Source organism: Drosophila takahashii, chromosome 3L, assembly GCF_030179915.1.
Source record: "Drosophila takahashii strain IR98-3 E-12201 chromosome 3L, DtakHiC1v2, whole genome shotgun sequence".
In the NCBI taxonomy this organism is placed as follows: domain Eukaryota; kingdom Metazoa; phylum Arthropoda; class Insecta; order Diptera; family Drosophilidae; genus Drosophila; species Drosophila takahashii.
The window spans coordinates 3,941,916-3,968,023 of record NC_091680.1 but is presented as its reverse complement, the minus strand read 5'-3'; the positions used below and the strand labels follow the sequence as shown (position 1 = coordinate 3,968,023).

At 38.0% G+C, this 26,108-nt stretch overlaps 1 protein-coding gene and 1 long non-coding RNA gene across 11 annotated transcripts in view; one reads left to right on the top strand and one right to left on the bottom strand.

The window, feature by feature from the left end:
- Shab (Shaker cognate b) overlaps nucleotides 1-26,108 on the bottom strand; it is a 68,538-nt gene that overhangs the window by 30,126 nt on the left and 12,304 nt on the right. For all 10 annotated transcript variants that reach the window (XM_070214282.1, XM_017145385.3, XM_070214281.1 and 7 more), the window contains 2 exons: nucleotides 2,328-2,700; nucleotides 406-1,777 (listed from right to left, as the gene is read on the bottom strand). In XM_070214282.1, coding sequence (XP_070070383.1) covers nucleotides 406-1,770 — 1,365 coding nt within the window. In that variant the 5' untranslated portion in view covers nucleotides 1,771-1,777; nucleotides 2,328-2,700. The remainder of the gene's footprint in view (nucleotides 1-405; nucleotides 1,778-2,327; nucleotides 2,701-26,108) is intronic.
- Nucleotides 12,928-13,860, top strand: LOC123003077 (uncharacterized). The gene is made up of 4 exons (XR_006412398.2): nucleotides 12,928-13,051; nucleotides 13,124-13,233; nucleotides 13,567-13,683; nucleotides 13,743-13,860. It is a non-coding gene; the product is annotated as an uncharacterized lncRNA (long non-coding RNA).

Sequence of the window (26,108 nt, the reverse complement as noted above, 5' to 3'; positions counted from 1 at the left end):
AAAATGAGAATATATATTTGATCAATTTATAGACAGAAAAATTATAAATCATTTATATTATTGATAAGAAATACTTTGAAGATATGTTTCATCTTGAAATCCCTTGTTCTGAAAGATATATTATGTCTTGAATGTATACTACTTTTTGAAGAAATTAATTATTGTATGCTTATAATATAAGCTAAGAAAATAGATTACATTCCTTTGTAATGAAAAAATCTGTTATAGGTTTAGAACCGAATATTTGGAGTATTTGGATATTAAAAGATATTATTATATCAAAAGAGATATTATCACTATGAATATCGATACCTTCTTCCCCCGTTCAGGTTTTTTTTTAGGGTATATTAGGGACTTTCGGACTCTATAGAATACCTTAAGGTCGGGTCCACCGACTGGACTTACCCGGGCGGCGAAGCTGGTGTTCGGCTTCTCGAGCAGCTCCCACAGATACTTCTGGTACTCGGCGCATTTACCTTCGCCGAACTCCTCCTCGTCCCTCTGCCTCAGGGACTCGGCCTCCTTGCGCATCTCCTCGTGGACGTTCTCCTTGCGCTGATGGTACTTGTGCTGGCAGCAGGACTCCAGGTACAGTTCGTCCACACCCCAGTACTCCAGGTCATCACTAAACGCGAGCACGCACATCTCGTCGACGATGTGCAGCTTGCCGGTGCGATAGAAGTTGAGGATGGAACTAAAGCTCTTCGGGTGTCGATCGAAGAAGTACTCGTTGTCCGCCAGCGAGTAGTCGTCGCACAGCTCCACGATGGCCTCGTGGGTGGTGCACTCCCTCAGCCGCCCGAGTCGCGTGTGTGGCAGCCGCTCGAGCGTTCGCCACAACACCTCGTGCCTCACCCCGCCCACGTTGATGGACACGCGGCTATTGACCGCCTTCGACTGGGCTATCATGAACGGCTCGGGCGGCGGTATGGAGGACATGGATCTGGAATGTGTCCGCTGCAGGGCGCCGGTGGTTGGTACGGAGGAGGCTGGTGGACCACTAGCTCCTCCGCCGGAAATGGATTGACTACCTTCGCCTGGACCACCGACGACCCCGCCGCCACCCAAGATGCTGCCAACGATCTGCTGGGAGGTTGTGGGAATCGAGTGCGTTGGTGATGCGACTGGGAATGGGGCGTAGCGAACTTCCTTGCCTGCTGCGGGGGGTCCTCCTCCTGCAGATCCTCCTGCTCCTGCAGATCCTCCTCCTCCTCCCGATAGCGATACACCTCCTCCAGATAAACCGGCGGATGGCAGAGCAGGATGGCCGCCATCAGCGTAATCCAGGTGACGTGCGGCATTAGCTGGCCCAAGGTGATAAGCAGCATGGCCAGCTGCTGGCAGAGATCCGATGCCGAGGCCACCATATGCACCAGCTCCACCGGCTCCCATCGCCCGCTCCCAATCGACATTGCCGCTTGTATCGTAGTACGGCTGATTATCGCCGATGTCGGCAGGTGTTGCAGCCGCATTCTGCAGTCCGCGTGCAATTGCAATTGCCTCGTTATGTTGCTGATACAGGATGTCTGCCTGTTGCTGCTGCTGTTGCTTGTGTTGCTGCTGTTGCAGTTGCTGTTGCTGCTGCTTTTGTTGCTGCTGCTGCTGCTGAGTCGCTTGTTGCTGTTGCTGATGCTGTTGTTGCTGGCCAGCAGCCTGTCCACCTTGCAATTGCCCGACCATTTGTAATACTCCATTATTGGTTTGAAGCGGTGTTGATTCACCCGTTGCCCAGCGTACCGCCTCACGGTCCCTGTCGCGTTCGCCGACCATAAGTCTGCTGCAAATGGGAAAAACAGAGATTTATTAGCCACTAAAATATCGAGTTTTTAGTTTCCTCTAAGCCTTTGAAAACAGAGATTTATTCTTCAGGTAAATAATTTGATTTTAGTTGCTTAGAAGCTATTAAATTTAAATTAAAAACGAGTAACGGGTATAATAAAATATCGCTCTTTTATTACAATAATAAAAATTTTAATAATATTAATATATCAATTTACAAAAGAATTTATATTTGATTAAAACTGATGAGGAATTTGTAGAACTTTTTAACTTACAAAATTTGTGTACTTAAAGAAGTTAGAGAATTTAAAAATTAATAATTACTGATGAGCAATTTTTAGAACTGCTTAATTAAAAAAATTAGATTACCATTTAATGGGATATTTATAAAAAGAGGTTAAATTTATTTTTAATTGTTTTTTTTTTTTTATACACTTTTTTTTTTAAATTGGTGAAACCACATACAAATTTTTTTTAAATTTGTATCACAGTTCAGCGAATGTAAAGAATATTCTCCAGATTAAAGAGTAAAGTGTCTAAAGACTCACCGCTACATCGCGTCAATTGTCGTCATTACAGCCTCCGTTGGCGAATGTGCTGCTTCTGTGGCCGATGTCCGCTGTTCGTTCCTTTTCCTCTGCCGATTGCTATCGCCGGGGCAATTGATTCCGATTTCCGGGCCCCGGTATTATCTGCGGATCTATAAATCGCTCAGTTGCGGTCTGCTGGCAGGCTGCTGGCTATGGCTGTGTCCCCCGATTCCCTCATCTTTGGCTGTGGCTCTGCTCTGGTTACCTCTCAGTTTCCCGGCTCGTTGTTATGTCTATGATCACAGTTGTGTTCTGGTTCTGGCCCTTGTTCAGGTTGAGATTGAGATTTGAGGCTCAGGCGTGGTTTGGCAGCATTTTGTGGGGGCAATAGCTGCAATTTATGGCCAGAGATAAGAATGGAGGGCAATCAGTAAAATTCGCTTATTGGATAGCAATTATATCTAACCGCATATCGATGGCTGATAAGCCGCGTAAATACCAAGCACCTTAATTATGCGTGCCGAGTAATCAAACACTCGGCGGCACAGTGGGGTCTTTATTATATTAATTTAGTAAAATATTTTCTATTTAGGATTGTTTTGTTATTAACAAAATTAAATAGGTGATAAAATCTAATGGTGTTAATACCATTTCAAGTATCACAATATTTTATTTAAGGGTTGACGAAGATAATATTTATAATTTTTAATTAAATATGTATTTGTCATATGCCTGACCATATCTCTATGAAAACCTACTAAAATTTTTCTTCAAAAATAAATTAAAATTTAAAATAATACGAATAGGGATAAAATCTTAATTACAAAGAATCTTTTTCGATTCGAAATACCAAAAATGTTTACTTGCGATTAAAAAGTGCTAAGCTGATAGTTCAACCCATTTCCATTTCGAGGTCACCGCCTGCGTTTAACCCATGAATCACTTTCCCAGAAGCCCTTTTATTGAATCGGGCTATTTAAAGCGGCCACGCCCACTGTGCTTGTGGGCAATGAATCAATAGTTGCGGACAACTGATAAGATAGCGAACCAATCACTGGGTGCGGTTTTCCCCCCTTCTTTCCACTTCCATTTCCACACCGACTCGGCGCTTTATTTGTAGCATACATTTCGGGGCTGTGGAAACTCTGTGGCAATTATCGCATAATTGCGTATGCAAATGAATGCAATTGTTTGGCGAATTCGAGGCCGCTTCCTTTTATTTATTAGCGTTAATTTGCAATCGCCAAAGGCTTTGGGCCCTTTGCATTTAAATGCCTATTTTTGGTTCCGTTTTCCTTTCGCCCATTTGGCCTTTGCCCAGATTTCTGGCCCTATGATTCAGTTTCTGCCGCATTGCAATCAAATTTGAATTTTTACGCCCCGCCGGAAATGGCAAGTAATATGCCTAACGGTCCGCGAATTTCTAGCAAATGGATTGCCATGCGTAGAAAATATGTTAGCTGACCTCGCGAACTGCAGAGTCGTTCAAAAACGTCTTCATTTCGTATTCATTCCCGCATTCGTATTCATTTCGGGGCCCATGTGAATACCCATTCGCATGCAGATTGCTGATTTGTGCGCCACCTGTCACTCTCGCTGCCCTTTCACCTCTTTCACCTCCACTTTCACCTCTCCTTTCAACTCGCGTGCCAGGGGTCAGAGTTCGCGAGTTATTGTTATATGACTGCGACGCAAATTATATAGTTTTGTTGCATTTTAGTCCGACTAAATTGTTGTTTATTAGCTCCATCCACCGTCAAGTGGGCACTCGTACTGGGAGTTATGTAATTGCCGAATGGCAGTGGCAAAGCTCGCGAGCAATCACATTTTTGACAACATTTCTGGCGAGTTTGAGTTTGCATTTAAGGGGAATGATTTTCTGAGGGATATGATGAAATTGTAGGAAATGAGGTAAAAGGATATGTGGGATTTAACAAAAAACCAGGGACTGAAAATAACTGTTATTGTAAATTTTTCATACAAAAAAATCGAGCACTTAGAAGGGTCCTAAAAATTTTTTAAATACGCCACAATTTTTATTAGCCATTGTAGTTTACAAATCCGTAATGATTTTTATTTTTTGATTTTTATAATAAAACTCAAAAAATAACAGTTATTTTTTGATTTTTATGAATAACAGTTATTCCCTTGACATTTTTGAAAAAATGAAATAATTGAAAAAAACATGATACCCGTGCTTTATAAAGCTTACTAAAAATTTGTTAAAAAAGGCAACCGCGCATATTTTATACCTATATTTTTTTTTACATTTTTTTTACCCACAAAATCGCCATAAATCAAGTTTGAGTTTTATTTTTGATCACGACGAATAACTGTTATTTGTCAACTTTTATTATAAAACTCAAAAAATAACAGTTATTCTTTGAGTTTTACTTTACAAATCAGAAAATAACTGTTAAAGTGTGATTTTTAAAATAAAACTTATAACAGTTACGTTCCCTGCAAAAAACAAAAACTCTTTATAATAAATATTTATTTATTTTTAAATAAGTATTATTTCCTTTTTTTTATTTAAATAAATTTGTAAATAGGAATAATTTGTAATGTAATTTTTTTTTAATCCACATAAATATTTATTTAAAAATCCATTTTTTCTAGATTTAAACCCCTTTCTCTTTTTTCTTTCTTGACCCAATTTTCTAACAATTTTTTTACTAAGGTTGCGTACATTTTTTTTTAAAACAACTATAATTACCACATTTTAATAGTATTTTCTTATAATTTACATTATAATGCCCTAACCATTAGGTACTAATTGCGTTTATAGCCATAATTTTGGATTAAATTGAAAGCTTTTACTCGCACTGCTTGAATTTTCCATTTATTTTAATCGCGTGCAGACGAAAAGCAAAAGTTTTTTCTCCATTTTTATTGCAATTATTTCTGGCGCAAAATGAGAACTAAACTGCATGCAAACTCAGAGCTCTTGTGCTTTATACAATTTTGCTTTATTTTTTTTTTTAGTTTGCTAAGGATGCATGCAACATGTTAGCCCCGCAGCTCGACAATTAATTCGTTGATGGTGTGAGTGTGTATCTGTGTGCGAGAAGTGGCCAACTTCACCTTGGAACCTGTTGAATTGCCTTGCGGCCGTGGCAGAATGCAATTAATTTCCCATTTTAATGAGGTGAGACCTTTTCGTTGTTCCCTTAGTGAAAAGTTGGCCAAAAGCGAGTGAGTAGAGGGCGCAAGCCATTTCTTTTGACTGCTTCTGGCCTTGTCATAAAAACTCGGCCAGATAATGGCTGCTGAAATTTATGGCAACACCCACACAAACACCCACACACACTCATTTAGTGAAGCCCATAAATCTGCAAACATAATTTGCTAAACACGTATGCAGAACATTACAAAATGGCCCCTTAATTGCCCTCAAATGGTTTGACATTGTCCATCGCCGGGCAGCCCTGACTTTTCCCAGACATTTTCCCCACCAAACAGGGCTACTCGGGTTACTAAACTGGGCTAAAACAACAGTACAGCCTTATAGCCATGGGGATACGTTATAAAGTTGCTGGCTGAATTTGATGACAGAGCTGAATGTCTGAGCAGCCTCATGTGTGATTAATGGTTTCTTTGCTTTGTTGACGCTAATTGAAAAATGTTGGCCAAACATTAGCGAAAATAATTAGAAACTTGGGCTGCTGAGGGGAATTTAGGAGGGCAGCTCATTGATTGAAAATTTAAAATATTAAGCAGGAAAGGCAATCAATTACGAAGAAGATGGAATGTAGAAGTTATAAATAACAAATTTCAAAGTTTATTGTATATCTGAAAAGTGTATATTATTTTGGGCCACACTTTTCACACTTAAATATTAAAGTTATTAATTTCAATTTTTGTTATTTTGTTATTTAAAAACTCTTAGTAAATCTTCCTCCACCAACTTTGACACACTCCAAAGCACTTTATCAAGAATGAATTTGTAGAAATTTAGGCACTAAGGATTTCCCTATACAGCAGAACCCCCGCTCACACAAGACACATTGCATCAAATGCCAAAAATCCACTTAAGTGCTAAAAGCAGCCAACTCCAAGCTTTTTCCATTTGCATATTGCAAGGCGGAATGTTTCCTGTTTTCGCCGGCGAAAGGGGTACAAAAAATAGCCAGGACTCGAGTGAAACTAAAACAAAACTAAATCTAAAGGCAACAACAACTAACAACAAAGAGAAAACAAATACAAATATGTACAAAAAGCGTGTCAATGTTGCCCAGAACGTAGAACGTAGCTCTTGTTATGCCAATTGTTGTTGTTCCGCAGTTGCGAGTGGCAAACATTTATTGCCGACTCTCCAGCGTCGCCATTGCCATTGTCTAAATTTATGGGCGCCATTTTGTTTTGTTTGGTGCAAGCATTTTGCAAGTCAAGTGCATTTATTTTTAAATGCTCAGCAAAGGGCCGCGAAGGGCGTCTCTCTATTCAGAGTGCGTCAGCGGCAACCTCAACACTTGGGCCGCCACGCCGCTTTCTATCTGTGTCGGTGTGGCCGACTTCCTTTCGCTGGCGGGTCTTCCCCAATTCGACGCCATCGACTTCCGGCCACATCCACATCCGCCAGCAGCTGACCCCAAACGGCAGAGCGAGAAAAAAAGCACCTCTTCTAAGCACAGATTGTTTTAAACTTGATTTCTAAAAAATATCCTAATTTTAACGGTTTTGGGAGAGGCAAGTTCACACTGGAGTGTTTGAATGAGAATGCAAAGGAGGGTCACACTAAATTTTTGTTAGATTTATTATAAAATAGATTTTCTAATCTTCTATTTAAAAATTTGTTTTAGAAGAAGTCTTCTAAGTTCTTTTGCGATTTCTTTCAGTGCCGTGTTCTAATTTTATTGGGCTAACAAAAATATGCGAGGGGCGTTCAAACAAAGTTAGTGTGGAAGCAACTCGCACGTCTCTCGGTAGCACACTTTCCATTTTCTGTAAATTTAAGCAAGTTACTCTAATTGTGTTCGCCGCTTTCCCACCGCCTTTTCCCCTTTTATTTTTCGGGGTTTTCTTTTGCGTGCCACAGCGACTTATTGGCCATTGGCATGCAAGCTGCTTCTGCTGCTGCTTCTTCCTCTGCCTCTTGACCAACTTGTCTTGGCCTTGGCTAACATTTAGGGTCTCTCCTTGTGCTATGTGTGTGGGTGCTCGTTCTCACTTTCGCTCAATTGTTGCACTTGGCGAAAGCCAAAGGGGCCAACAAAAGAGAGAGCAAACTTTCCGGGCATTTGTGTATTAACTTAATTGTTTTTATTGGGTATTACGCGGCTTTATGGCCGCGAGGTCCTGCATTCCGACATGGCGTCATCATGATCCCGGTATCCCAGGGCCAAAATCGATGGCAACAGGGTGTGCCAGGCACTGACACTACTGCTATTATTATTATTGTTCGAGTGGTAGGTGTCATTAACCCGGCACAAATTGCTATTCTGTCTGCTGCAAACCATGGTTAATAGCTGCACTGCGTTCCCTCACCTTTACGGTCCTCATCTGTTGGCTGGCCTGTCAACTGCGCAGTTGGACGGACCGCATCAAATATTCATAATCAACTTTGGGCCATTGTCCGTTAACGCTAACGGTCTGCCTTGCCGACCAATATGCCTCATATGTGCCAGCCGCCTTATTGATTTTCGATTATGGTCGCTGCACACCCCTTCAATGGGTGCACAATGAGAAATAATATTAATTTATGACTCGGCTTATGAAAAATGTCCTAATTTTTACCTTTCTACGATATGCAGGTTCACACTGACGTCTTCAAGCTTTTAAAGTAAATGCTGGTCACACTAATAATGAGCTTGGTCTATTTCTGATTTCGGCTAGTTAAATTGGATAAAACTTTGAATCTTATTGAGACAACGTGTTGTTTATGAATTTGCTGATTTTCTTAAAAACTCATAAAAAGTTTCCAAGTGTTTTATTTTCTTTAATACCATATTTTTTCTTCAAGTGCACTTGCCAACCTGTTAGCCGTGCGTGTTTGCCCTAATAAGTCATAGATGTTTACGGCGAGGGGAGCTAAATAATGCATGCTATACCAATTCGAATCGAGTATTGATAGTGTCTTCGATTGGCTTATTGCGATGGGGCTTATTACTTTTTCAAAAGTCTACCACCCACAGATAGGCACATTAGTGATTTTGGAAATTCCACTAAACTTTGAGCTAGCCAAATCGATAATCATAAATATATTCTGTCATTGAGGGACAAAAGTTTTAAATTTGATACACAATACAAATAAATAGTTAAAGCAAATAAATTTCTGGAATTTTCTAAGATATCTACAAAATGTTTAATGGCATTCAAGCACTAGTTTTGAAATCTCAAGAAAATAAATCTAACTTGTGCAAGGGTTTTCGAAACTTCGGCTGACTTCCTCCCAATTTCGCAGTTATTTATTCCAAGGCTCGGAGCATTTATCAAGTCGGTGGCATTAACCGACTCATGAATGTTTCAAATGTCCGCTGTCCCCTGATAATGATAAATGATTTCGGTGTGGCGCTGCTCACCTCACTCGCACACGATGTAAGTTCATTGCTGGCCAAGTTCTTGTTTTGATCCTATTTTTAGCTCGATTTATTTCAACCGGCGATTTTGGGGAAAAATAAATAATGACTAGCAAATCGCTTAAAATTCCACACCACCGCACGCAGTGAAAATTCGGCTGAAAAGATTAATTGGGCATCCGAAAATAGTTGGCCGGAACCCGCTGAGACCGAGATTGAGTTCCTGGGGGCGTTTTTCTGAGTTCGCTGGTGAATTCGCGTGCCTTTTTGCAATTAAAGCCAAAGTCAAATGTTTTGCCGAAGCACGTGTTTGGCTTTTGACCCCAAAAAACATTCCATCTCTGGGAGTTTTGGGGCAAAATTTAAATGCGCCCAATAGAAAACCAGATTTTCTGGCTGAAAGCTTTTTAATTGCTGATTAATTGGCACTTCCTGGCATCATTTTTAAAATACTTCTAAAATAGCTATTGTTTGTATATTACAAGAAAACACATATATGTAGGTAATATGTGTCTAGAGAAAAATTCAGAATTTTTCTTAAATTTATTTTGATCTACGAAAATGTAAATTATTAGCTTGGATTTAATAATGACTATATTTTTCATAATTATGTAAACTTGTTTATTTATTTTCCACGTTCATACACCTACTCTTAGAACACCTTCCATTCGTTGTGGCAAATATTTTCATTTTATTTGTTATTTTTTCCGTTCATTTCCCTGGCGAGCAACAAATTTCCTTCTGCACTTCGTTCGGCCTTTTTGCTGTGTTCGACAAATGACGCCATTAATATTTTTGTTTTGCTCTTTTGTTTTTCGCACTGGTTTATGCCTTTGTTTCCCCGGTTTTTCTGGTTTTTCTTGCTGGCATGCGAATGCACATTGGATTTTGGATTTTCGGTGCAGGGATTTCTCCGTTGGAATGCGGCAGAAAGTAAATCTTTGAACTCATAAAAATCGATGAGCGCACGCAGGCGATTTGTTTTGTTTATCCATCAGATGCACAGATACGAAACGAATCTTCTACGTCTTCGTTTCGTTCTTCTTGATTTCCCAAACAGGTGACGTCATGGAATACAGATCACTGATGTTTACGAAATATTAAGGAAATTAATTGAAAGCAGGCGAGTTTTCCTTTGAGTTATTGGCAGTTTTGACTTGCCACTCAATCGGAAATTTAGAACCTGGCATTTGGCCAGTTGGAAGTAGAGGCCGGAAAATCCTTCAATCTTCCTTGCATTTCCTTTAATTTATATATACATCTAAGTATGTGTTTTTATCACATTCCAAACAAGATTAGTGGATTTAAAGTAAAATTTTTAAAGGATACTTAAGAAAAAAGGTGATATAATAGAGTGACCATGCCTTAAAAATGTCGAGATCTAAATTATATTTCATATTAACTAACTTTAAATATTAGGGAAAAATATTATTCTAATTACTCCAAATATTTTTAAAAAGCGGTCTCACTTGGCAATGGAAATGTGTGACCAAGTCATCAAAAAACTCATAGTCTTAACATATTCAATCCGAAATATGGCCCCTGGCATTTGGCCAGCTAAACAAGCAAAGAAATTGCTTTCAGACGGCGACATCCTTCGCTCACACTGCCATATCCTATATCCTGCCACTTAGAGGCTTTCGCCTCTTGCAATTATGCCAGGGGAAAATATGGCTCAAGCTGCGAGGCACTGATCTGGAAAAACCAGAACACGCAATGGACAAAAAAAGAGGGAAAATCTCGCCGCCGCCGGGGAAACTGCAAGCCGAAGAAAAAAAGGAAAAAAGTGGAGAAAGCCAAAAGAGAATACATAAAGCCAAGTACAAATTGTATATAATGCCAAGGACACTGACGACCTCAAAGAAGCGCAAACTCGCTACACAGATTCATCTTTAAAGCAGTTTCCATTCAGAATTTCAGAAAAAAAGAAACCGAAACGAAACGAATATTAATTCACAAAAATGAAATGTACCTTTTGTAGATTAGTTTTCGGTCTCATGCTTTTCCAAGGGGCTTAATGCACGAAAGCAACAGGAAATTGAAAAACCCCAGAAATCGGAAGAGCCCGAGAAGTGAGAAGGGATTGCTTGGAACACACATCACGTATACGCCGCGTATACACACACACACACCAAGGACGGTGCACACACACACACACACTTTAATACGGTGGCTAAACGTGCGCAAGTGGCGCGAAAGTGTTGCGCATATTTCGGCTCTTTAATTTCGTGCAACGTCCTTGAGATACCGAAATTGAAATTCATAACAATAAAAATAATAACAAGCGCCCGAAAGCCAACACAATTGGCTGACTAACCAAGTGGCGTTCCAAGTGGCGGCTACTTAATACGAGGAAATGCCAATTTGACCCCTCCGAACGGAAGTCAATTCTCAGTCAAAAAGATGTTTCCCTGACTTTATAAATATTAATTTACTCGTTCCCAAAAATAAATAAATATCCGTACCCTGATAAAAGCGATGGAAACCATATATTTCCTTTAAAAAAATACACAAATATTTTAAACAGAAATATTTACATTACTTGGCAGATTTTTAAATTATCACAAAATTGGTTATTAATATTTTCTTTTCATGAAAACTATTTAAAAAATAATATACTTTAAAAATAAAAAATTTTAAAAACTTATAATTGTTTAGTTTGATTTGATTTCGTGTTTATTATTATAAATTGTTAAGAAATTATTTCCATAAACAAAATCAAAAGCAAATAAAGTGTCCTTTACACATGAAATGATTTCTCGGAATACAAGTATATTTATAAGCAATATTTGATTTCTATTAATTTATGCTGAAACATTTATCTTTTAACTGGAAAAAGTAAAAATGCCACAATTTTCCGTATGATAAACTTTGCCAAATAGTAAACACAAACTTCGATTAGTGCCAGTTGAACGGCTACTCAATTGGTCCAAACTCAAACCCCATTGGCAAACTCAAATATTCCCGCATAACCCATGGATATATGTTAATTATCTATTTTATTTGAGCGACGAAGCGATGAGCCGTGACATTCCCGCATATTTGCTCGGCAAATCTGGCAGTTTCACCTAACATGTGAAGGATTTTCGTCCTTCGCTTCAGTTTGGTTTGAGGATTCGGTGGGATTGGGATGGGAAAATCTGGCTTATTTGCATGCAAATCAGCTGCGAACGCATTTAAATTCGGTTGCCTCCTGAAAAAAGCCGTTGCAGGGATTTGTCTTTGCTTAATGCGAAATTAAAATGAAATCCATTTGCCAGCCGAATGAAATTCAAATGGGATTAGTGACGATTTTGTCATCCACTTTGGCTCTCCATTTCTCTCCTGGCTGAGTTGTAAAAATAATATTAATAAAACACATATATTTCTGGAGGGAAAAAATTCAAAGAAAATGGAAAGCGTAATAAAAGCAAGTAAAATGTAATAATAATTCCAATGTCTCAGTTGCCGCTACGCATGTTACCCTTTTACCCCGCCTCCCTCCTGTTTTCGCCACCCGCTTGTTATACCGCCCATTAATCCCGCCCACCTCCCCACTTTTGGCTACTTTTCCTACTGTTTACTGCACTCATAGAAATTTTTACCTAAATACTAGAAAAGTCGCCCTAAAACCGAGGTCGCCCTAAAACTACGAAAAATTTTCTTATTATACGGGTGACTAGCCCTAAATATACGAAAAATCGCCATGGAAAATATTTTTTAGGGTTAGTTTTTCCAAAACGCCAAATTTGCCCTGTTTTTTAGGGCGAATTTTTATGAGTCGACTCCAAAAGTAATTCCTTCTTTTTAGGGCGAAATCGCCCTAAAACGCAGAACAAAATAGCCAAAAATATGTTCTGAAATTGCCCTAAAAACAAGGAAGAGTCAAACGAAATTCTAAGACGCAATTAATGGATACATATGTAATATGTGTGTATGTGTGTGTGGTTGGCAGGTCAAAACAAGTGAATGTGTGTGTATATTAGGGCGGACCTTTTTGTATGAATTTTGATGCTGAGCGCATTTGACTTTAGAGAAGTCCACCCTATTTCTTCTTCTTTGCTACTTTTCGTCCGTTGCAGTGGCAAGGGTGGGAGTAGAAAGAGTTGCATTGTCTAGACTTTGTCATAATTTTTCGGGCGCTTGGCGGCGAAAGACGTGTTTGTGAAACCTTTTGTTTGTGAAAAAGTGAAAAATGTAAACGCTATTAAAGGACTTGGGAGGCGATTCTTTTTCTGTTTTCTGGTGAGTACATACATACATAATTGTGCAATTTGGATATTAAGAACTAATTGAATTTACATATTTGTAACAAAGGAAAATGCAGCTGAAACTTTAAAAAAATTGGGTGGAAGCAGCTACGAGGAGAAATTCCTGTTCAACTAGTCGGTCCAGAAGCGGAAGTTTTGGAAGTGTGGCAGAACAAAGTAAGATCATTAATAAGAGTATACATATATGTATGTGTATATGTAAATAATGCTTAAGTTAAAAAGATGATGCAACAGAATACACACATACATATGTATATTTACAAGAAATCTGTATTTATGCACCGGACAAACCTCATTCACAAGTGCATAATCCAAAACAACCCCCGAAATGTCTATTGCGACATTTCGTCAGTGCTCGAAATTTGCTTTTGCTGCTTCTTTTTTTTTCTAGGAGTAGCAGCAAACGCAATCGCAGGCTAAATGAAAATTGTGTGTGTTGGTTGTGCATTTTTATATTAATTTCTAACAATTTTTTCTTTTTTTTTTTAGATCGAGAACGCTTTTCAGATCCAGCTTTCGCAAACCACTTCTCGGACTTATTAAAAGCAGGAGTAAGGAAGCAACAGGAAATAAACCTGCTCAAATTTTTGGAAAGCCACTCTGAAGGTAAGTGCTTCTCTTTTTTTCTATTATCATATAATAATTAGACTGTTTTCATTTAATAGAGATACAATCAACTTTAATTTGGCTTGCGATCCATTCAGTGTTGGTGCCGACAGCAAGAACAAAAAAGGACGGCGGGAGCAAGAACGCAAAGCACACTATTGCGGACTCGGGAAGCCGTTTTTTTAAAGTTATTTATTATTTTTAAACCCGATATAATCCATTTAGCAATAATAGTAGGAGAGTATGTAAATTTGTATTACAATAAATTGTGTAAATATATTCGTAGTTATTGTAAATAACAACAAACAAAAATATAAAAACAAAAAAAAAATATATTGAAATTGTATTTTTATTTATGAAAAATGGCCGTGAAATTTTGGGGAGCATTTTGCATGTTTTAGGGCAATTCACCTATAAATCCCGAGAAAATGCCCTAGATCTATGAAAATCTGCCTTTAGTTTTAGGATATTTTTCCTTGTTTCTAGGGCAATTCGCCTTAAAATCCAGAAAAACACTCTAGATTTATAAAAAACTGCCTTTAGTTTAAAGGTATTTTTTCCGATTTCCAGGGCAATTCGCCTATAAGTCCAGAAAAATCGCCCTGGATTTAAAGGAAACTGCCTTTAGTTTAAGGGTCTCATTTCCTATTTTTAGGGCAATTAGCTTTGAAAATAGAAAAATCGCCCTAGATCTACGAAAAATCGCCCTAAATGTATGACAAATTCACCCGTATTTTTAGGGTAATTTGCCCCAATTTTGTTTCCTAGTCGCCATTGACCCCCGTTTTAGGGCGATTTTCCTTGTTTTTAGGGCGATTTTACCGGAAAATTTCTATGAGTGTGCAATTTGTTGTTGTCCTTTTTGTTATTCCAGAAAATCTAAAGCCGACGACACTCCAATAACTCTCTCGTTACTCTCTTTATTCACTGCGCAGGTCCTTTCCAGGACAAAAAAGAGGAAATTGCTCCATTCATTTGCTTAGATCCTTTGATCCGCCCGTGAATTCAGCTATGGGAATTTTATGGTTACTTTATAGGAATTTAAAAATATGTATATTTTTTTGTTTTTTAATATTAAAAATTCTTTGTATTTTTTAGATATTTTTCTAATTAGCTTACAGGTAGTTTTTCCTAACTAACCTTTGACATTTCACCATCGCCACCCACTCAAAAACGCCACCCACATCGTGCGCAGCCTTTACAAACGAATGAGCAGGCGAAGGCACACAGCTCAACCAATGACGTCACCAGTTGGGATTTGTGTGCGAGTGCCAGTGTGTGTGTGTGCGTAGGGAAACTCGTAATGAGGTTAGGTGAAGTTTTTCGTCCTTTTTGCAGCTCCTTGTTCGTCGTGCTCGCCTTTCGCCTTTGTGCCTGCCTTTCGCTCCACGGCAAGGACAGACGCGACGACCTACTTTGGGATGTAAGTCGGTGGGTGGTGGGCAAGGGGGCGGGTGGTAGCCAGGGGGAGGGGCGATACACGAAGTGCGCGTGGAAGTGGGAAACTGAATGAAAATTGGAAACAGGATACAACTCTGCTGAACGAGCAATGTTTTTGCTATTTTCACAATCATTACACTTGTGGGAATAAAACAAAATATTATAAAAACAAAAAACAATATAAAATAAAGAGTTTTTGAGAAAAATTGGCTTTTCACCGAATTAAAATAAATAAAAAAGAGAAGTAAAATTAAAGTATTATTTTTTAAGATCAATATAAATATTTTCTTTATAATCTGCTAGCTATTTCAGAAATAATAAAACTTTGTTAAAATGTAATTTTTTTTTTAATTATTAATAATAATATTATTAAATGACAATAGACATAATAATTTGCCTATTCAACGAGAAGTATAGGGCTTTCTTTAATTCCCGCTTAGCTGTTCTCATTATTTTTATCCCCTAATTTTTCTCAGTGATCTCTTGTAGCTGTTAGTGCCATGTTCCTTCTACTTTTGTGGCTGCCTTTGCTGCTGCTGTGGCCAATGCCACGAAACTTGGTTAGTTGGCAATCTCGGAGCCCCTTTTTCATTTTCATTTTCCCAGCTGGGTACGCGTGCACCCAAGTTCGTTTTCGTTTCTCCATTTCCCGGGCCGTGTGACAGGTGAAGGTGCAGTCACTCCACGAGGTCACCATCTCCACCATCAGCCAACCGAATCACCTTTCACCCAGAACCATTCAGAACGAGAACCCCCTCGCAGCTGCGGTCGAGAGTTCGAGTGTCTGATTCAAGGACACTGGCAAGGAGCACCATTTAGCCATTCGAATCTCCTTCTGTATCCTGCCACCTATGACCTGTCATTTATACTCTATTCTTGCAATGGACTGCGAGTTGGTCAGTGACAGAAGATAACTTGCAGCCCAGCCTTCACTTAGCCAAGAGAGAAAGAAATAATCAGTAATAACTTCTAAAAACATTTTAAATATTTTTCTTGATTTAAATATTATTTGGAATTTATATATTTTTAAAAGATAAATAATATTTCTGTACAGGTTTTAACAACTGTTTTAGCCTTCTGTTCTATAAGTTATTACCGGAAATTCGGGACTAATTTGTGAAAAGATATACAAAAATTTGATCCACAACTGGAACATTTTTTAAAGCTGACTTTCCGACTTTCCAAACTTTTTCTTTTGCCTTTTTCCTTCAATATTAATGTCTTTTGTTTATGAATTTCTTGCAGGAAGTTGGTTGTTTGCATTTGAACAGAAGATGAACATTTTTCGCAACTCCCCGCCCCCAACTCTTTTATAAATTTCTTTTGGGAACTACAAAACATTTTTAAAGCCGAATTTCTAAACTTTTTCTCCAGCCTTTTGTTGGCCAGCAAATGGCTGCCTTTTGTTTATGATTTATGGCCAAGAAGGGGAAAACTCAGTTCGTTATGCTTGCCCATGGCTTAAATGGAAATTTCTCGCAGGACCTCGATGTTTGCTTGTTTGGATGTTTTGCTGTTCTGCCGTTTGGTTACATCAGACCGCACATAACTTCAAATTACGAGCCCCTGACTACCGGAATTACTACTTCTGGCCATTTGGACCGGGGAAAACAGGGAAAATCACGTCGAGAGTTAATTAAACCAGGGATGGATTTCGGATTTCGGCTTTCGGGTCCTCATAATCCACTTGTCTCCTCCTTACATTTCTGCCTTTTTATTTTCCCCATTGTGAGTGTGTTGTGTGTGTCTTTCGGCTTTTCCTCTTTGGGCTTCCGCTTTCCATTGCCATTGTTATCTATTATTAATTCGGCACAACAATGGGCTCCGGAGTGATACTATTGAATGATTTTTATTGTATTCAATTCTCATTTCCTGCCTAAGAAACCAAAGAAACCGAAACAGAAACCAAAACAAAGCAAACAAAAATTAATATCGCTTTGCTATTTTTGGCACTGAGCTTTTGGACTGACTGGAGCCGCCGGTTGGATGGATCAGCAAAAACTACGATGCCATATATTATATTCATACATATATATTTATTTATTATCTGGGGTCAGAGGTGCTTCGTGGGGGTATATAAATTCGTCACTGGCTGTCGACGGCAATGAAGAGCACTTTTGGCTTTTTAATAATGAAGAAAACCAATCAATTTTATGGACAAAGTAAAGTATCTACTTAAATGTCTGAAGGCATATAAAGTAAATAATGAAAAAAAGGCTATTTATTTTTTTTAATTTATAAAAGAATATTATTCAATTACTATTTAGAACCAATAATGGTTATTAGCCATTAAAACACATGTAGATAAACAAGAACATTTGCTAAAATTTATGACTATTTAAAATTTGTGTAAACACATTTCAAGCACTAAATAATCACTAAAACAATGTGCGAACTTATCAATGAATCCATTATTTAAATGCCGAGTGGAAGTGATATATTAAGCTTTTATTAGCTTAATGAACATTTTTAAAGGATTTGGTAATAAATGGAAATTTTAAGAATGCAGGTTCATGATTTATTTATTAAATATTTTACTAAGTTTGGGGTATAATGTAAATTTATAGAATAAGTATTATCACGATTTCGCTAAATAATGACAATTAAAATGTATAATATTATGAAATAGATTTTAAACCTGTTTAATTATATATTTTTAGCACTTTCCCCTTTTATAGACAATTTTACTTAATCGATTTCGCTTATCTGCCATTTTCTCCTTTTTCCGTTTGGTATTCAGATATAGTAGACAGATGACTGGTTTCAGTTTTTGGCATGGACTTTTAGCCAAATTAAATAGAGCATTGAATAGCAATTTGCGGGCAATTCGGAAACAGATTTTGTTAGTGATAGTTGGAAAGGGGATTTCTGGAATTAAAGGGAAACGATTTTTGTTCAAGGGAAAATGAGGAATTAAAATTATTTTTCTGGGGAAACCTTATTATAAGAATTCCCAGTGATTCACCTTACATTTGCCCGCACTGCGTATAAACATCTTCTGTTTTTCTGTTTTGGGCATCATTTCTAATTGCAGCTGACACTCCTAATTGTGGACAAGATGTTCTATGGCGATGGCGTCCTCCATTTCCTAAATATTCACATATCCAGGCCCTTGGCTTGTCGCACATTTCCCACATTTCCCACAAAAACTGGGCCAATTGCCAAGGAGAGCCGCCCCACAGATATACAGATATTTGAAGACCGAAAATTGTTTTTAATGTACAGTAGACATTGTTGTTCTGCTGTTCTGTTGTTTGTACGTATGACATGTCCGCACTGACAACATGAATGCGCCAAACATTTAAGTCCCCACAGTCGCCTCGACATTGCCAACTGCCTTTTTGGTTTCTGAAGTCCCGTCAAAAGTGGGGATGGTTATATTTTCCGGGGGGGTGAGGGTGCTGAGATACCATATTTTCCGCACTCATGACGTAGCGGTCACATGCCCGGGCGGGAAAAACTTTTCCGCAACTTTTCGCCAGGCGGCCAGATGCAAATACTCAGCAAAGAGTCTCAAAAAAGTGATTCATTTGTTCGCCGCTCGTAACAAATTCGTTTCTAATCAATCACATTTTGCGGATCACTCGAGTGGCAAATACAAAACGAACAGCATTTTGCAAACGTGCAAACAGCCGCAACCAAAGGAAGCATTCCAGCGAAAATCATCAGTACTTTGTAGTGATTGTTCATGGAATTATTTGGAAAAAAAAAAGAAAATTCGACGAGAAAAATTATTAATCGTTAAGCAGAAATGAAAAATTCGCGGTCTTTAATTATGAGAAAACAACAATTGCTACATATAAGACATCTTATTATGGTTATTCTTCATAAAAAACAAAAAGTTAAGTCGAACTGAAAATTAAAAAAAAAACCTTTATTAAACTTACCAAATTATTACATATATTTAAATTAATAAAAATTTATAATGTATATTTTGTACACAAGTAAATATATTTGAGTCCTAGACAATGTTGTTTTTCCCTAACGGAATATTTTACTTGTTTATAAAAAATAAGCTGTCTTTAAAATAAAAATTTTGTAGAAAAATTATTCTGTATTAAAAGGATTAATCATAAAATAATAAAAAATTTTCTTATCTACTAAAAATATATTATAAATATGTTTTTTATCCATGGATAATGTAAATATGGGCACTTCCAAAAAAAAGTCCACCAAGCCAAAAACCTTGAAACTTGAATAAAACATATTTCCACATGATTTTGCCTCGATATTAGTTTCTAATTAGTTGGATACTGAGCTTAACTACAAGTTTGGAGTATAGTTTGATTATTTTTATGACAAACCCGACCAATATACGCAAAAATCAGTTTTTGGCTATTTTTTTGTTATTTTTTGGACTTGTCTTCTGTTGTTAATTTATCCTATAGGAATGCTAATATGTGACATTTTTCTGTACTGAATGCTTCATTCACATGCTAAACTATTAAGTTAAAAGCAAAACATCCAGCAATTGAGAGATAGAGGTAAAGAAATCCGCTTTACAAAACAGTCGGAAAAAATGTCCCGAGCGACATGTCCCGAGCGAATGTGGTTGAAACTGCATAAAAAAAAAAACGGCAAAGAATTTTTGAGTAAAACAAAAAGCATTTCACAGCGACATGTTTAAACAACATTCTAAAAAAATCGCATTCAAATATTCCATCAGAATTCGCTAATTTCTGGTGTTGTATGAACTTCCCCGAAATCCACCTCTATTTTTGTCCCGAGCGAATACGGCAGTTTTTTACCGATATCTTAAAAACTAAAAGTGGTACAAAATCAAGATTTTTACCAAAAATAGAGCTTGGGAAGAGTGAAAAGAAAAGCCCATAATTAAAATTAAAATCCATTGTTTTACAATTTTTTTTCAACTTTAAAGGTGTGCAAATGTCCCGAGCGACATTTTGGAAGTGCCCATATACAACTTTTTAATGGAAAACTTTTCCTCTCGACTAAACAAACTGTAACAAAGTCTTCAAAGTTGGAGATAGACAGACAGATAGCTGTCATTTAATTAGGCGAACGGCAGCACTTTCATCCCAATTCAAGGGCATCTCAATTTGTTTACGTGTAAATGGATTAGGATTACTAGGAACCGAAAAAGCATAAGAAACAGTTTCTTATGGAATCGGAAATTTCGGCCATTAGTAATAAGTGCAAATCACCGCCGGTTCCGCAGGCCTTCGCAACACCCTTCAATAGTTCTCTGGCTCGAGTTCAAGCAGCAACGTCAAGGTGGCCACCCACCACCCCCTTCCTTAGTAATGAACCAATTTCAGTTTTATTTTCGTTCTTGTATTTTTGTGTTTTATTTTTTTTTTTGCATATCTCTACGTCGTCGCAATGCTTTTACAGCATTAATGGTCGCGTAGGCAGGCCAAAATACTTTATGGACCAGCTGACGATGCTCGATGCCAGCTATTTGTGGCCACCCCCTGACTATCCACCCACCGCATCCCCCTCGACCCCCTTTGGTGCCACTCCCACTCCCGAAGTGGTCGCGCATTTCGACGCATGATTTTAATTGGTTTTTCCTCTCTCGTTTCGATTGTTTATGGCGAATCGATGGGGGAACAGCTGATGCCAGGCAATGAATGAATTGCATGAATAACGCATACGCAGCGTTGTCCCCCTGGGGAAATTTTTAGGGGAGAAAGCTGCAAGGCCATGAAGAGTTTTAAAATGAGTTTTAAAGCCTGGGAAATATGATTTAAAATATATTTTAATAAGAAAAGTTTATCAGATTTTTATTGTGTACATTTTAGACTTTTGTTATTTATTTTATTACTTTTCCAGCACTCGATTTTCTATTTCCCTTTATTCCTCCTCCTCAAAACGTCAACGGAAACTTCCCTTACCTGAAGCACCTTTCATTACCGACACAAAAACTTTTCGCATAATGACTATTTTTCTATAATTAAAATCAAATGATGCCGCCCAGTGCAAAGTTTTCATTAAAATTATGAAAGTCATTTACCGTGCACTTTTGAATAAACTATGCTATTCATGAGCTGTTAAAATATTACTGAGCTTTACAACGAATGTGGGCTAATTAATATTATAAATGCATGATTATAACTATGAGTTGCGGTCAACCTAGCTAATTTGAATAAATTCCTTAAATTATGGCGCGAATTGGTAAGATTAATGCCCCTTTCATTGGCATGAGATAGGCGACTGGCTGAATTTCTTTGATATTTTCCACATACTCGGCATATACTCGATTTTATTTCTGCCTTTTTTCTGGGCACTTGAATCTGCCATGGTCGCGGGCTATTTATCATGGACACGGGATCCCGTTGTCATTGCATTTTCATTTTTCATTTTCATTTTTAATTTTAATTTAATGTAATGCACTTGGCAGTTTTAATTGCGCATTACCCGGCAAAAACAGGGCCATAAATTCGTGTAGTTGGATGCCGTAAAGGCCATTTTACAGCTACTTTTTATTGGCCTGCACAACCCTTAAGCCCCCCTTTTCCCTTTTTACCCCACCACCCATGATGCGATTTACCCATTCATTTTTGTCCTCGTATTTTCGCCTTATTTTGTTTGTGTTTGCGGTCGTTCGCCGATTTCTCTGACCCAGCTTGGGCTCTTCCTCCTCCTCCACTCACATGCGGGAAATTCTGGGTGGAAAATGGTGGGCCCCCCCTTGAAAAGGGGGCGTCAATGTATGCACAAACATGAAACGCCCGTGGCCGCAATGTTGAACACTGCGTTAACGAGCCGGCAACAATTTTTGACACATAATTAAGTTTTTATGTTTAAACGCGTTTTTGCCCAGTGTCCGCTTCCATTCAGCGTAAATGACTGTCAGTGGGGCTTTGAGAGGGGGCTTTCAAGGGGGTTTGCCTTTCGAGCAACAAAAGATTTTTTGGGGCTACGGGTTTCCAAAGTGGAAAGCTGTTTGGCCAAACAAAGGGATGGCAATCGGACTTTTCCATTTTAATTGGCATTCTGCAATCTTTATTTTCCTTGAAAATATTATCCTTTCAATGGCAAACTCTATTGTATAAAGAATTTTAAATATAAGCTTGTACAATGTACATTTATTTTGTAATTTGATTTAAATTGGCATTAAAAGGCTTTCTCATTTTATTAAGTTGACAGAAATTCTTGCATGAATTGAAAGAATACCTTTCTGCCACTCAATTTATTTGTCATTTATTGCAACCACCGATGACGTCATTAGCGGTTGAGCCACATACATAAATCAATAAAGCCCCAACAATGCGCTGAGCATTGAACAGGTGTCAGTTGGCCAGAAGAACGGAAGAACAGGAGATGACTGTTGGCAGGTGCCATTAACGGGGAAATTCCATAAGCTTCTCACCCTTGCCACCGCCGGCATTTCCATCATTCTCGACATTCGCAATAAGTGCAATACCTACCCGTAAATGTGTTTTGTGAAAATGGAGGTTTGTTAATGCACCAGAGAAAAGGAAATTATAGCTCATGTCAAGGTCTAATTGGTTTTATTCTGTTTAAAAAAAAGTGAAATTATTGAGATTATATTTAATTATTACATTATTTATTATATAACAGTAAAGAATACTTTTTAGTATTGTGTATATTCTATGTAGCACCTCTGGCTTTTAGTAAGTTCGGATTTAATCAACGGATTTAATAAAAAATTTATTTTAAAATAAATTTTAGAGCATTAAATTATAATATTATTTATTATAATACTCCACTTGGAGATGATTTTATTTATATTATTTTATTCTTATATTTCTTTCTCTGCACACATTTAGCGAGGTGCGAATTTGCGCCCCCGCACTTGCACAAATTGCGTATACGCCGCGCGGGCCAAAATTACCGAAATGACACAATCTAAACGGAAATAAATTCGCAGACGCATGCGGCAAAGTGCAAATTTCGTGTAGTAGGTGTGTCGCGTTGCCCGAAAATAAACTGCAGCCAGCGAGAACAGCGAAAAACACAATGACCTTCCCCGCCTGCCAGGGAATTAATGGAAAATGCGCCGGTGGAAAACTCACGGGCGAGGCACTCACATTTCCACCATTTTCCTCCGACGACGACTTCTTATCAGCTGCACATTTTTAAATTGATGACGCCACCGTTGTGGAAAAGCGAGGAAAACCAAATCGCACCAGAACAAACCGTTGCATTCGTAGCATTTATTTGTAAACGTGAAAATTTGAAAATGAGTTTTTCCTCGTTTGCTCGCGAAAATGAAAATTTTTATCTGAAACGCTTGCCAAAAGGAACATAAACAATTATACGAAAAATATATATGTGTTCAGAAGTGCGGATATATTTCGGAAGAGCCCTGATTTTTCCCAAGGAGCATATGTTGGCCATAAACAGTTTTCATTGCGTTATGGAAAATTATCTACACTCACGATCCCGGCGTTTTCATCGATGTGTTTGTACATAAACAAACTCTCGGAATTGTTTATACTCAAGTCGTAGAGCGTGAATGGCCCAGAACAATAACAATAACAACAAAGAAACCAGAGGAAAATTCAGGAAAAAACATTTGTACTTTGGTCATTGCGCATTCGCGGCGTTGACAGGCCATGGAATTAAATATGCGAAATTATTTATACATCTTTTTGTCATGTCTTGTAAATAATTAAAAGCGAACAGCGAAGGCGACATGAGTAACAGTTTATTTTGGTGGCCAGCGTTTTGTTCAATTTTTGCTAAATCAAAAATAAAATCCACATGCGGAGAAGGAGAAAGAGAGAGTGACTGCTGCATCTCGGAAAACGCAGAACGCAGAACGCAGAATATACCGGCTATATCTATATATATAGTATTTTGTGGCCCACATAGCCCCGACCGAGAGAAAGAGCGAGTCTCATTGAAAACAATCGCTATTTTTAGGCCTTTGGGAAACCACCTGATAAATGGAAATTCTCTGCCAGACGCCCCGAAAGACACACGCATTGCATATATAGTATACGACCCGATACCAAAATGTTTGTTTTAGATTCCAAGTGCTTAGTGCTTGGTGCTCCCTTTCCCCATTATTTATTTTTCCCTGGCCGCAGTTTTGTGTATTTTAAAGGAAAAGCCATAGATTAATGGGGGATTTATTATAAATTTTTCTGCAAGTGTATAGGGAAGTATTCAAAATATTATGAATTTTGAAACAGTAAGCATTCTTTATTTTATTTGATTCAAAAAACTTTATAAACTCAAGATAAATTATTATAATTTATTTTTATTTGTGCAATAGTTTCAAATTATATTTTCGTTAAAAATATTATATTTATATTTTTACTCATTTATCTTACTTTTTATTGATTTTAAATTATTTTAATTCATGGAAAATATTTCCTAATCTTATTTATACTTTAAATATGTAGACACACCCTGTATTCTATCTATCTAACAATTCAAAATAAACGCCCCTGTTTGTGTGACCAAATCAAGCACATGAAAACCAACTTCAATGAACCAGAAACAAATTTTCCAGTAAAAAAGGGAGAAAAGCAAACAATTTCAGTTTGTTTACAATGGCCAAAGAATTTTCAATTTGATGCAACCCATTTTCCCACTCCGCTTTCCTCCTCTCTCCCTTTCTCTCTTCATTTTCCGATTTATTTTTTATTTGTGTGGATGCGAGTTTACTTTGGAGTGCATCTGTCATCTGGCGACTGCACAATTAAATGCCTGTTGTTGCCGCCAAGAGCGTTGAAACGAATAACAATGGAGTGCAGCTTTTGCATGCGAGTATCAAGATGTTTCTCCCGGATTCCGGATCCCCAGGATGCAACTTGTCGCTGGATTCCCAGGGACCCTTTAGGAAAGGACAGCAACAAAAACAACAAAACAATGGGCCAAAGTCAAGCTGCGAGTGCATCCATGCAAGAGGCTCAGAAACACACACTCGCTGCACGTAATTGTTTTCTTTTTTCTCCATTTTTTGCCTCTTGCCTGGCTGAGTCCTTTGACAGCCCGGGCACAACGAGATAATCTGCAGCAATCTGGAGAACTGTAGAATAGGGTCCCTGGTCGCACATCTCATGCCACACACGAGTTTCATGAGTTTCACTGCCAACTGCAGCGCAAAAAGTGCTGCCTGCGTAGAGGCGCAAATTACACAAATTTGTGACATTCCTTTGGGGGAAAACACAGAACAAATGAAATAAGAAACAGGAGCAGAGAAGGCAGGAAAATTAGAACAAGAATGACCAGGGAAAACTAAGGAAAAGGATGTGTAAAACAGAAATATTTCTTTGTGGCATTAAGAGGGAGGCAGAAAGCGAAAAAAACCCAACAAGTTTATAGTACTGCAAAGCACTTTTCATTTGAAAAAATTCTGTAAATTTTTCTATAATTGTTTTTTCCTATTTAAGCCATTACTAAAACAGTGCCTTCAATAAAGATTTGGGTTACCGGAATATTTTTAAAAATTTATTTAATCTTTTTGCCATGACAACGTTTAAGATTTTCCACTACCTTAGTACAATTTATTTTAAAGAAAAATATGATAAAAAATTATTAAATGGAGATAAGGAAAATATATTTCACATTAGCTTTTTAGCAATCTTCTTACATAAAGTAAAAAATATCCAATATTTATTTTCTACTTCCTAACTAATTATATTAAAAGAAAACTAGAGTTCAATTGAGTTTTTCAAGTATCTAAAAGAGTGTCCCCTTATTTGCTGGTGCTTCACTCTGTTCCAAACAATTTAATTAAACTTCAGAGAAAGGGCCACGCTCTCCAGACCCCGGGGGCTTGAAATCGGGGCTCCTTTCAAAGCATTTTCACAGCTCACAGCCAGAAGAAGGGTGGGCAGTTGTCAGGTCTGAACTCAGCGCCGTGTCCGGTGGTACATCGTGCATCCTGCCGTGGCCTAATCGATACACCGCGCCACGGGCGGCTGCCTGTTTTGCAAATGTGCCACAAAATGCGGCAATTGTCAATCAATTTCATGGAAATTATGTCCAAAAGGGGGAGGTGGCGAGGCAGGGCGTTGAAGGGCGCCTGTCAGTGGCAAGTG